Source organism: Dermacentor variabilis, chromosome 11 (genome assembly GCF_050947875.1).
Source record: "Dermacentor variabilis isolate Ectoservices chromosome 11, ASM5094787v1, whole genome shotgun sequence".
Classification (NCBI taxonomy): Eukaryota; Metazoa; Arthropoda; class Arachnida; order Ixodida; family Ixodidae; genus Dermacentor; species Dermacentor variabilis.
The window spans coordinates 81,439,069-81,453,084 of record NC_134578.1 but is presented as its reverse complement, the minus strand read 5'-3'; the positions used below and the strand labels follow the sequence as shown (position 1 = coordinate 81,453,084).

General features: G+C 44.1%; 1 protein-coding gene across 1 annotated transcript in view; it reads left to right on the top strand.

Moving 5' to 3' along the window:
* LOC142563726 (protein dispatched homolog 1-like) overlaps positions 1-11,226 on the top strand; it is a 37,236-nt gene extending 26,010 nt beyond the window's left edge. Inside the window, exon 10 of the mRNA XM_075674321.1 lies at positions 159-11,226. Coding sequence (XP_075530436.1) covers positions 159-809 — 651 coding nt within the window. The 3' untranslated portion in view covers positions 810-11,226. The remainder of the gene's footprint in view (positions 1-158) is intronic.
* The last annotated feature ends 2,790 nt before the right edge of the window (positions 11,227-14,016 follow it).

Genomic DNA, 14,016 nt, shown 5'->3' with positions numbered 1-14,016 from the left:
TGCTTAATAGAAGGGCACTGTAGGTAGAAAGTCACTCAATTGTTTGGTGTATCAAAACAATTAAGCTCACCAAAGTTTGTCTTCAAGAAAGTCTATTCCCCTGAAGTATTGCCAATCTGCCAGTATCACTTGCCTTCGCTTTCCCCACTTGCCTGCAGCAGGATCGCGAGACCTCGGTGATTCAGTCGCTGTCCCGCGTCGGCAGCCCCGTCACCATGGCAGCCCTGACGAGCTTCCTGGCCGGGGCGCTCATGTTCCCCTCGTTCGTGCTCGCCTACCTCCAAGTGGGCACGTTCCTCATGCTGATCACAGTCGTCTCGTGGGTGTACGCCACATTCTTCTTCCACTCGCTGCTTAGCGTCGCCGGACCACAGCGCGGTCAGCTTCAGCTCGACTACCCGAGCCTACACTGCTGCGAGAGTGCGTCACCAGCACCGGTTGACAAGACCGTGTACGCCCTTTCCGAGTCCACCCTGTCCACTTCGAGCGCCAGCTGCCCAGCCGCCATCATACACAGCGAGAGCCACGAGCTCGAGCCACTGACCCTCGCTGCCGCGCTCAACGGCGGCAGCGCGGTGAACCGGGTCGGCAACGGCAACAAAAAGAAGCAGAAGAAGGCAAGGCAGCGCTCGGGGAGTCTGTCCGCCGCGGCCGCAAGGACTCACGGCGCCCGCCGGAAAGTGAGCCTTCCGGTCGTGAGTGTGACATATCACGGCGACCCGAGTCCGCGCCACGTGTCGGGGGCCACCAGTTCATCGACCATCGTGTGCGGGGCGGACGAGGACATTCACGACGACCCCATCGTGTGAGCCAGTGCTGCTGACAGACAAGGCTTGCTGGGCAAACCGCAGTTGACAAATGCAGGGATTGTTCCAGCATTTCTAAAGGGATCCTCCCAGTCGGTGAGGTGGGCGTCGGCAGTATTAAGTGCCAAAACAAAGACAGTGAAGAGAGATTTGTTGAAAGGCTCGTGCTACCCTAATGCCAGGGACTTGTTTTTCTGTACCCTGTTTACTCAAGTGCGACAGCCAGCTATAGTTTGAGAGCTGCAGTGTTACGTCATGTATTAGACGATCGCAAATGTGACATTGGTTGCTTACGTGGCACAATGTGGAAGAGGCCAAGATCTTTGACACCATTGTGTAAGTGAACCAAACGGTGGCTATCTTGTGCAAGGTGGGAAAGGCAGGACCCCCAAGAGTTGATTTTCTTGATGGCTAATTCAAGCTTCAGAGTGAGGTGACACGGTCAAGTGAGAAGGGTCATGCTCGCCACAAGGAGGCAGTGAAAACCGTGTTGAACGCTGTAAGTGCAAGGGTCAGCAGTCAAAGCTAATAGCATGGCACATGGCAAACACAAGGACAAAGCTGATTGCAACAACACAAGCGCTGTGTTACATCACTCAGCTTGGTGCTCATGATGATGATGATGATGAATTTGGTGTTTTGTGGCACAAGGGCAAAGTAGGGCCAAGAGTACCACGCCACATTTGGGGAGTTTAAAATGTAGTAATGAATTACTGCAATTGGTTGTGACGTGGCTGTAAAGGGGCCTAAAAAACAGTCACTGTAAGGTCCGTGAAATGTGTATGTCATAAAATTATGGAAATGACCAATGAAGTGTGCTATAAACAAACACAAAAGTCGCATTGCAAAGGGATATGATAACACTTGTATTTGCTCGTATCGCCGTGCTGTTGGCTTTAGCCTGCACTAACTTGCCAAGTTTTCTCTTCTTAGGTCAGTGGCCGAAAGAGTTCTTTGTTGCAGGAAGTTGAGTGTGCATTTGGGTTTACGCTTATGTACTTGCCCACTCATTACAAACAAGAACACCTTAGAGGGAAGCGGACAGTGGAAACTCCTCACGACCGAGCCCAGGTCCTTGTTGCCAGCCCGCTTGCTTTCTTCTTTGGATTAACCAGCTGCAACAGAGGCGCTCAAACTGTGACCACTTGACATGTACATATTGCTCTTTGTTGCCAGATCAGCATGCAGCAGATTGCAAATAAACTTATTAGTGACTGCCTTACTAATGATCAAATATTGTGGCTGTGCTTTTAATTACAATTTAATGTGATGGTGTAAATATGGAGTGAGCTAATGATTACCCATAATGTTATATGTGAAGTAGTGGCAACTGTCTGTGGTTTTCATTTTGAGTGAATGGGAGCGTTGCAATCGAATATTGCAAATGAGAAAAATGTGCTTTTGCTTTCAGCCAGTCACAATGCAAATGAACAAAAGAAAAAGAACATGAGCAGCAAGCATATTCTGCATTTCTTTTTTACTAAGCTAGTGTTTTCGACACCAAAGCCCCTCATTATGGCTGAAAGTTTGCTAATTGTTGTCAGTAGCATTTCACTGACATGAAGCGTCACTTGCACACCATGCACACATCGCTAAATGAGACATGAATGTTAATGAAACATAACATTGCACGCACAAGGTTGTGTCAGGGATGTGAGATACAGTTCGTGATTATCAAGATGTCGAAATAATCTTGCTTTGTGGAGTAGCATTTGTTTGCAATGCCTTTGTGAACATCACAAGTAAGATCAAGACTTTGTGATTAAAGTACTAGCAAATGCTTTTGTAACTGGACCTAACTACCATATAGTCAACAGATGACCTTGCCTTGAAGCCCAACTATGTGGCTACTTGTGAACTGTGTGCTACACACTTATCTATGCTGGTAGACTTTTTCAAAAAATTTTCATGTAGAGCATAAAAACATTTAAACAAATCTAAAATAGTTTCCTGGATGCATTGTTTGACTATATAGTACTGGTAATTTCAACAATTTAAACTGAAACATTGCTGATCAGTGCTAAAGTAAGTGACCCATTTTAGGACCTGCTGCAACATTTACAAATATGTTATGCTGCCAGTATATGAGACAACCATTTGAAGAATTTGTTATGAATGTTAACTGCCACTTGAAAACTAAGAGGTATTGAAGGAACTTGGACATTATGGTAACTATTCAAATGCATGCAGCTTTTGGTGCAATTTGTTTTGTGCCATTCACCAGCATTCATGTCTTATCATTACAGTGACAGAACTTATGCTCATTTGGCCTTTCACATGGTGTGTGCATGATGTACGGATGCATAGAGATAGGCATTATGTATTGTGCTGCCGTGGTTACTGAAGATTCTGTTCACTTAAGTTGTAATTTTGCAACGTGGTGTCGTGACTCCTTTGTGCCATTATTCGTCACACCTGCCGTCACGTGACTCAGTGTAATGCGTGCAGTGGAGCTTTATATTTTGGCGCTGCTGCCATGAATGCCAGATCTCTGAGACTTCATGGCAAGACATGTCACATGTGTGCTTCCGATGTCCACCAGTCTGCCGAGTTGTCACGTCACACGCTCGCGTCACCTGCTTGCATGACAGGTGGCTGACAGACTGAGTTAACCAGCATGCGTCTTCTCTTCTGTGTGTCTCTCCAAAGTGAGCAGCAGCACCTGAAAGTCACAACTTGTGTGGCAAAACTTGTGCATACCTCCTCAAAGGTCGTCACATATGTGTCTGTCACACCTTGTATAATGCACCGGATCTAGCGCCACCGAGCAGTAGTTTGTTTCTGTATATACAATTCAGCAGATATCTAGAGTAGGCTAGTTGGTACATAAACACTGTAGAAGAGAGTTGTACGGTACAGGTGTCATTGGTAACGTGTAGAAGCAAGAAAGACAAAACGTCATGAGTGTCTGCAGCAGCTGAAGATTCCTGTCATATTTTTCTCATCTCACCATGTTATTAATATCATCTGTTACGCCGTTTTGACGCTTCACTTATTTTTTACAGTAAAATATGTAAAATATGCATTTGTGTCGGACAAAGCCTTACAATACCTTTGTGTCATCTGATATCTGGCTTTTGTTTACGTAAAACATCTGTTCTGGAAAAGAACATATTGGTAATGTTTTGTGCAAATATGTGAACGAGTTACCTCTAATACCGGCTCTTGGCTTGTTATGAGGTTCCATTTATTGAGATCTACAAGGCCATTTGAAATGGCTATACGTCAGCCATCATTTCCGTTGCTGACAGAACATGTAGCTTACTGTTGATATTAAAGCAGATGGTTTTGCTAGAGTGATGTTAACTTCACACAGTCCTGAACAAAATTATCAAAATTGAGTCTCAGATTCTTTGGGAGAGGCGTACAGCTTAAGGCTAGGTTTGAACAAGCCATAAGCTTGTGGTACCTGTCCAAGCTGGTTAAAATATGTCTTGTGTTTCAAGAACTTGATATGGAGGACACGCATTGTTATTCACTGCATGGAGAAGCTCAAGATTGTGTTTTGTGTGAATGCTCATTCAGTGAAGTGAAGTCAGTGTACTGTATGAATGCTAGGCAGTAAAGCTTGGCCAACGTTTCATGTGTCATAATGTTCCCAAGTAATGGGAAACACTGTCATTCATGATGTTCATGTAAATTTCACTAAGTTAAGTTTTTAGCACTTGTAGAACGTCAGTGGTGCCAACCTTGTCAAAAATCCTTTTGTAAATGACTTGTTGGATGTACACAAATGTAGGCCTTCTCTAGCTTGATGAGTATATTACACCACATTTATTATAATTAACCTCGTCAAAATGTTAGCTAGTTGTCAGTTGAAAGATTAAAAAAAAAACTATTAAGGCGTGCCAAATGGCGACATGCAGAGTTGGTTTCAAGATTTGTAGATATTTCTATGTCTGTACATACATTTCAGGGCATGCAAAGGTCAACCATGTTCATGTTCATATTAATGATCATCATCACCTGTACAAGGCGCACATTAAACGTCAGTTCATCTAGAAGATGTTCGCTGACGCATGACTCTCACTAGATTGAAGCGCAACTCCTGCAATTTTTTTTACCATGTCGAAGAAGCTGTTAGTTTATGTTTCTTTGTGCCCTTTATCATGTGCAAGATAATCCAGTCTGCACAATACAGAAACCAATTTAAGTGATACTTGTGCCACAGGGGAACAAGTAATGAGATAAACTGCACATTACCCTAAAATTTTGTCTGGTGCCACATGGACATAGAGACATTAAAACCTAATGCCACTTGAGCATGCCGTGTTCTCACAAATCGTTCAGCCGTTGAATGCATAATATTGTCCCCAAGTTACCAGGCTGCACATGATAAACACGTTTCTGAAGTAATCTGAAATAATGCTGCATAAAGTACGCCTGTTGTTTTAGCCGCGTTTAATGAACTTCTGCCTGCTAACATTTTCAATGGTGCTACGATTGGCAAAGAAACTGCATCCACTGAAACTGTCATCATCACAATATTTAAATGTCATTAAAAATGTGCATGTAGCAGTGACATTGATATAGTACTGGCATGAAGAAATCGAGGAAAAAAAGATTTAATTTTGATTCTTTCTGGCAGCATTTGTTTTACCATCACTAGACCATGGAAGCATGATAAGAGATTTAGTTCACACCTTACATACTCACAAAACAAAACAACTGCCGGAGTTGCTCTTTTATACCACGGGATAGTTTGTGTAAAGAGCATCTTTTGTGTGTGTGAAACAACATGGTGCGATTCAACGTGTACTGCCTCTGGTGATAGAGTTAGTTCCACTTGGAATGTACTTTCATTATCTCTGCGGACTGCATGTACATTATATGGTGCTGTGCGCCGCAGTTGCTTGTAGCACCATGAGAAGTGGTGCCAACTTTAGCAGTTGTGTACGTTACTCCTGCTGACAGCTGTCACGCAAGAGATATGTTGCAAGCCACATTGTCTCGTCATGTGCACGCATACTGCATTGTGCTGTCAAAAGTTTGGTCTGTCAGTGACGTGATTGTGAGCCAACCTGCTCAGCCGTACTGCAACTTTTATTAGACACGAATGGCAACAGTAACATGTGCCATGTTTGTAGCACAAGGTTTTGATTTCAGTAGGAACAGAAGTATGTTTTGGTGGTGTTGTGTGTTGAACTGCGCTTAGAAGCACGTGAATTATTTATAGCACATGGCTTAGATGCCATAGATTTGTTTTTTTTATATATAAGTGTGACTGAAAGTGGTTATTATGCCAAGTTTTGTGAAATTACATGTGCATTACATCATGCTGCTCTCACTGTGGGCGCGCTAATAGCATGCCCAAGATGCACTGATGTGCCACTTTGTTTTTACACTTACCGGAAATCGCAGAGCAAGAAACCCTTTGGAGAAGAAACTCAAAATTTCCGCCAGGGCCGGATAATGGCAGAAGCTACCTGGGCAGCCCGAAGCCTGTTGGACGCCTGTGCTGTCTGGTGGCTGAAATTATAGCGGTTACCACGGTTACAGAGCACTAGTGCTGCCACCTTGCACGCCGCATCACTAGGTGGCGCCACTTGATGCCCTTACAGTTGCTGCGCACGCTCCGTATGGGGGAGGCCAACTTACATGACCTTGCGTGCTAAGCAGCGCTGCAAGCTTTCACAGTCCGTGGACATCATTAATTTAGGCTGCTAATTGATGAGGACATAATTGAGCTGATGACGATGACTGTCCCTTTCAACTTTTTCTGCTTGTGATGCCATCTGGTTGCTCACCTGTGCTAGCACACACACAGGGACTGTATCTTCTGCCCAAACGTTTCTTGCTGCACGTTTCTTTTCTCACTGCAAGCGTTATGTGCACCACGCGCACGCACACATGTAGAACCTGAGTCAAACTGTCTGCACTCAGTATATGCTCACTGTGGTATGTGATCAATGCTCACCACTGTTCGTGCACATGATGTGTGCGTGAAATTGTACAGCCATGTTTCCTCTCAAAGAGACTCCCGTGAGACACTTAGCCGTAGAACAGAGGGCTTAGTGAGAGTTAGATTGTATCTACACAAGACGTGATGGTGGTGATACTGCGAGAGTACTTTTTCTCATGCCAATGATAAGAGTGTTGTGGCTGTTACGTTTTTTGTTGTTGTTTGTTTGTTTGTTACCAAAAACAAAGTGCTGTTGCCATTAACCATTGCTGCACTGTACACTGGTGTCGCTTCCTTTGACGTGTCATGCACTCCAAGATGGTCACCGAGATGAAGACATGCTATATAGTATAATGCTTGTTTTCAGTGATGCGCACAATTATTTGTTGTCCCTGAGTGGCTCTATGACCTGTTTATGTATCGTGTGTGCTAGCTGTAGGAAAGTGAGGTACCGAATGAGACCATTTCATCTTGCTTAACCTGGTAAATTTGCATTCAAAGGTGGTTTAAACTGTAATCTCGACTTATTAAGTAGTTTAAGCTTTCAGGAGTACGATCTACTTCATCTCTCAATTATGCCTCTGAAGCTTTGTGATGAGGATAACGTGTTTATTGCTTACCGACTGTTGTCACGTCTCGCTCATAAAATTACCATTGGTCATACCTTTTCATGGAACGCAGTTGGCAATTCCTTACCTGTCAATAAGTGTGACATTTTGAGTGAAGCATTTATGGAGGACAAACTGAACTCACTAGAAACACCTTTCACTAGGTAGCTTTAGATTTTACAGTTGTTGTAGAGATGTCTGAAATATTGTGTGACACAAGAAAGTGGGTTTAGCTTGAGGCATAGAATCTGTTGGCGCATGCTTCTCAGCAATATTGTGGAGGTGGTCGGAGCATTATGTCTGTAAAAATTTTGGAAATTTAGACAATTGGCCAGTGGCAGTATGTTCCCTGCATGCTTAAGCTGGTCAGATCTGCATGCAAAACAGTGAGCAGATGTGATGGCCATGGCTCCAAAGTTTAGCAATTGCTATGAATGAGATGTCAAGCATAAATGACTGCAATGATGGTCACGTGCAAAACGTTTTAGAGCTCAGCTCTACCGCACCCGTTCCTGCGTGTTGCACTGGCATCGTCCCTCGACGCAACCGAGCTATGAGCACAGTGAAGGATTAAAGAGCGAACGAAGAGTGTAGCAGGGAATGAAAGACAGTGATGGCAAATTGAGTGTGAGGAGGAAAGCAGAGGAGGAGAGTATTACAAACATGTGAGAAGAAAAGCGCAGTGCCGTGCGAGACGGCCTCTGCCGTGACGACCCTTACGACATGGCGTCAGAGTAGCGCACTGTCGTCTGTTCACCGATGGCATGCGGCGAGCGCATTCGTTGATACCATATATGGAAACAAAGTGCTGCATGAGTGGAGGTCTGTCTGCGGCGGCTGGTGCGAGTCACACCAACGTATCACCCAAGTGCTGCCTCTCGCGATCTCCCAATTAGCAAGGCAGTCGCACCACCCTTCGCTCCGTTCGCAATGTGCCGCAAGAGACAGTTTGTCCGTGCCAGCCAATATATCGCGAAAGGAAAACACATATGAAGCTGCGCTCAAATTTCGCATTAGGTAGTATCGTAATCTCCGGCGGGATTTTTTGGCCGAATTACTGTCCTGTTTCAAATGGGAAATGCTCAAGACTTCCTTGCTCTAGGGAACACAATACCATGGCGAATTCATGTTCTCAAGTTCTGCAGGAGGCAAGGCTGGAGCGTGCCCCTCCTGTCTGGTGTTTGATTGGCACAACCAGTATTTTGGAAACCTTGCCGGCTATCGCTTCAACCTTTTGGCCAACATGTATTCGCCATTATTTCAGTGCCCACGAGTTGACAATTCGAGTACATTCACCACGCAGAGTAAAGGGGAAAAGAAAGTCACCTGTACATATTTGACCTCTAAAATGTCAATTTGCCACAAAAGTGCAACATTTTTTTATTTTGCAGTGTCCAGTAGCAATGTGTGTTACCTATACAGCCTCTTATTAGCTGTGCTTTCTTTCTCTAGTACTACGAACAAGTAATATCAGCCTATTGAAGTTTACTGCAAAACAAAGCCCCTCTCGGAGATCTACAGAGATGCCCCTGTCCTGTGCATAGCTGCCAAACCCATCCTGTGCCTGCAAGTTTTCTAAGCTCACCACTTGATAATCTCACCACCCCTCTTCCTTGGACACTGGTAGGCCTGATAATTCCACAAATAGCCCCACTGTTATCAATTCTGCAGTTAAACGTAGGAATTATTATGAATGCATTGGTGTTTCAAATTTGTGTAAAGCTTATGTCTCAACTTAGCTGTTACTTAGTAACTCCTGACAGTTACTTACGCAGTGCCAACTGTGACATTTCTGTACTCTCCCCTTTGCCAGTTTTTTTGACAGAACAGTGACCAACCGCAGGCAACGCATAATTTTGTCTGTGGCATTTGGCATCATAAAGATGGTTGCATACATTATTTTGAATCTTGCCTATTGTCTGGCAAAAGCATGTTAAATTCTGGTTCACACACAAGTGAAATTAGAAAAAAAAGAAACAAATAGAAAGCCCAGGATTTCAGTTTAAATATTTATCTTCACCAAGACTTGTATTTTCGAAAATTCTCCGTTGATTTTTGTAACGTCAATTGGGGAACGGAGGGGCAATTAAGAAAACTAAGAAGTGAGACAGAAGGGAATCTGACCGGAAGTACCCGAGAACTACCATTCATTTGCTCATTGTTTGTCCGATCGTAGAGAGCTTTAGAGAGGTGTACTAGGCATTGGTGACTTTCCAAAATACCGGAAGACCTATCCAGGAATGGCAGCACTGGTGGTGGCGCCATCCTGTAGCACCCAAATCAACTACAAACTGCGCAAACTATTCTTGAGGTGCATCACTGTCCCATTCGAAAGAGATGACGTGCAAAATTTTGTTCTTGGCAATTAGTCCACTGTTGGCACATTTTCACTAGGGGACGTGTGGAATAGATTTGACCAATGCAGTGAAGTTTCTGCATACTTCTATCAAAGGCACACTAATGAGGAATGTTAAGCTGTGTTACACACCACAGAGTTCAGAGTCCTTGGCTAAACGTCTTTGGCCAACACTGAATGACTGGCAGCAAGTGTCACTATTTAGATTAAAGCAAGAACACTGAACAAGGAACAAGAAATTTGGTGCACGATTTGCTTTCTTTTGAAACCTTGGTTACAGCAGAAAGCCTGATGAGAAATCCGGCCCCTGCTTAAGTGGCATTCCTCAGGCAATGCAGTGAAAATGCAACGTTCATCTCTCTTGGACATCCGATGAGAAATGTGTACAAGTTCTGCACGAAGCCATAGGTAGCGTGGGGTGAAGCTTAATTCAAGTGTTCTGCCTGGTGTTCACCACCTATTGTTGAGAAACTTTCTAGAAAATATTTTTTCTTTTTATTGAATATCCTTATTCTTAATTTATTTCGCACACTTGGGTGGAAAGTAAGTATTTCCTCTGGTTATCTTTATGTCTCGTCTTTAAAGGATTCATAACGAGGCAGTCACTTTTACCTTGCTGAGACAATGGTTTCTAAATCAGAAAAGGTTAAAAAAGAAAAAAAAAACTAAATCTTGAAGTTTTTGCATCAGCTCGTCATGATGTTACAGATTTCGACAGCGTCCACTGAGGTCTGGTTAACTGTTTATCGGTAGAGGAGGACTACATTGACTGTGTTGCATTCTAAAGGAACTGTGGGCTCATCCTAGCAGTTTCAAGAACTTCTCTTTCACCAAAACGGTCCAGACAAGAGAAAAATAGGTTAAAATCTGTGGCTTCGCGCTGATGTAGTGCCAGATTCGAAAAGGACAAACATGACATTAACTTCTTCCACTAGTGATGGGCCCTCGTCCACCATGTGAACGATAATAAAGTTTCTAAAAAATTACTTTACTAATCCAAAGTGACGAAGTGTCACTCTTGAGTGCATCCCTTTAAGTGCAGCGTCACAAGATGACGGTACCAGCACTGCTGCTCATGTCCGTGCTTACCATTGTTCTGGTATATGTATATACCAGAAGGTCTCCGCTGTGCCCAGACTATGAAATGGCTTGTGTGTACATCTTGGTACTATCGAGCTCGGTATGAGCTACAATGCACAAGTGCTTTGCCGCATGCTTTCGCCTTGTTGCTCATGCTGATCCTGATAGATAGCAGTTTTGTGTCAAAATTTACAATTTGTGTTCCTCACATACAAGCTCTCTCCATCATTGGCTGTTCCACCCAGCGCCCAGGTAGGGGTGGGGGGGGGGGGGGGGCGTTTTGATGATATGGACAGGCTGTCCAATCCACATGTGGCTCTTGAGATGCGAGTGAAGCAATTTATTTTGGTGCTATCATCGGAAAGGAAAAAGGAAAACTGTTGCTCGTCACCAAAGATTATTTTTGCCGACTCTCGGAGGGGCAAGTGGAGAGAAAAAAATGAATTTGCCTTGTAAAAAAAAAAAAAAAAAGAACCGCAGATATATATTGTACATACCACTGCCTGCTCAGAGAGTTTGTGTCTTTTGAAGAAAATGAATAAAGACGAAACGTTGTACATACCAGCAAAGTCTACGCAGTCCTTTATTGCACAAGTTTGATCACAGCCAGTGTAAAGTGAAATTCAATGCTCATGAAGGCAGGAGCAACACCTGTCAGCAGGGTTGTTCATATTGCTGTTGAGGACATCGAAATGAGATGCAGTAAAACCTTGATATAAACAGCATGCGCTTGTATTTCCACTCGTCAAGACATTTCTTATACCAGAAAAATGCATTGTTTCTCTCAATTTGGTTTGGTAACATCAGATTAACGCAGTATTCATGCACTGAATAGGCATTTTGACAGCCTCCATGAAAGGTAACTATGCCAAAGCAACAAATAAAGCCTGTGCTGGGTGCATTACATTTGTGGTTGGATGTCGCTACGAAATGAAAGTGTGAACTTGGTTGGCAGCAACTGGATGAACTTTGCTGCGTTAGGTAAACTCTCATGGCTGGCATAGAAGTGACAGGAGTTACAGGACAGCCTAGATAATGAACAAATTGTTCACCTTTACACATGCAGTGCAGTCTGGTTTGTTTCTGAATTAGCAAAAAAAAAGGAAAGAGAGAGAGAGAGAGAGACACATCGACATCACTCGTACTTCTACCTCGGGTGCCTGGGGTTCTTTAATGTGCACCTAAATCTAAGTACACGGGTGTCTTCGCATTTTGCCCCCATCAAAATGCAGCCGCCGTGGCCGTTGTACTCCTATCCCACCACTACATAGGGAGGATGCTCCCTATACGGCTGAGATTTTATCATTGCAATGCTGTCGCATTAAAAGGACAATAAAGAGAAAATTTATTTGAGCAGTACTAGTAAATTACTCTTGTATGATACCAAAAAAAAGAGAGAGAGAGAGAAAGAGAGAGAGAAAAGCCACTTTACCGTTATAGAAAACTTGGTAAGCCAGAAAAAATGCGAAAAATAAAGACTGATGGCGATGGCACCTTGAAGCTGCTGCACCATCTCACTGTGATGTCGTGGATTTTATGCTGTATGTGCAGGCAAATAGTTAATCTTTTATTGCTGAATGTCACGTAGCATTCCTGTCAGGCCGCGCTGGCAGGCCGCGAAGGAGTGGAGTATGCAAGACGACAAGCACGCCCTTTCAGAACCGAACGCCAAGTGTTTTATTCTTTACGCGCCCCATCGCTCCTGCCCAGAGGGCAGCCCTGGTCAGCTGATATGTGGTGACTACTACACTAAAGATGGAGTATACCATATTGTGAAGGCGCCTAAGACTGAGATATGGAAGTTTCAAGAACTTTTACTCTACCACGATGGCCAGAATACAAAAGGAGATACCTTGAAATCCGTGATGTCACACTGACTTACCAGCACTGGTGTTCCGGCACGAAATTCAAAAATAAAGCTTTCAGCTTCATTTTCTAGTCTAATCAAGTAGTAAATCTATTATATTGTGAAATTTGCGAGAACAGAGTCTTGAAGAAATATTTTGTCAGTCTAAACAGACTCCCACTGTCGTGGCAATGCCGCAGCGCCGGCGGTGGGCGCTCCTTGCAGCCTCGCGCGTGATCCCATGGCTCTCCGCTCCTCCGCGTCGCGTGGCTGTACGGCTCTCAGCCGTGTCTCTCGCTTCTCCGTTTGCGGGGCCCGTTCCTCAGTGGCATTTGACACCTCTGGTAGTGTTTGCGCCTGGCTGTCTTTTTCTCTTCTTCCCCTATACCTCTCCTTACCTGGCGCAGTGTCGTTGCGGTGACTCGAAGGACAGTTTTAGCATTTCGTCCCCTTACTTCTGCTTTCCATCCCAACCTTGTGCGGCCACATTGACGCCTGTCTGTGAGTGAATGAGTTTGTGACCTCTACTCAATACCCCTGGTCTCCACCCGTTTCTTCACCCCACCTCAGAAGAAACATTAAATAATAATTGCTAATCTTCCCCCCTTCCTGTCCGCTGCAGTGAAATACTATAAGATGGCGCATCGCCGGAGCACCGGCTTGATAGCGGCGGATCGCGGTGTGTGCTGGCCCAATCCGAAATGCACAACCGCCTCCGTTTGGCACTGCGTGTTCTGTATGCAGTTACCTGTTGTTGAAATAAGGCAGCCGTTGTGCTCAAACATTGCATTACCAAGAAGCGTAATCGTCGGCCAATTTTTTTCAGTAGTTGCACTAAAATGATAGTGACAGATGACGCATAAAGAAACAATGCAGTGTCTGCTAATCATTCGACTAAGCAATTTTGCCGGAAGCAAGGGGTACCAGTCAGATAGTGAGGATTCATGCGAATGATAATTATTGTTCCTGCGAATCTTTGTTTCGCCTGTGTAATTGGTTCTTGACGCAGCTTCCTCATACCTGAAATTAGTAACACATTGCAGACTGTATCTCACAGGATCACACAGCAGGCAAGTCTTGTCCTACCATGCATAATAAAGCGGTGAAAGAATACTTTATCGGCCTAAAGTTATTTAGTCTTTCTCTTCAGTCATATGCATAAAAATTCCTTAGTATGAAGTTTGGTTAACTGAAATTACTTAGTACAAGGTCTAAAGTAACTCTCTCGCATACTTCTTTACGACTTCATTCAGCAGAAATATTTGCTCAGGTAAGTTAGTTCCAAGTGTGGTTTTACTGTTCTTTCTGCAGCTGTTGCAGAGACCAAGTAGTATGCACGCCACAGTGAAGAGCTAGTATCAGGTGTGACTGCGTTACACCTCAAAGGATGGAAGAGTAAGAATGCCATGCACAAGAAT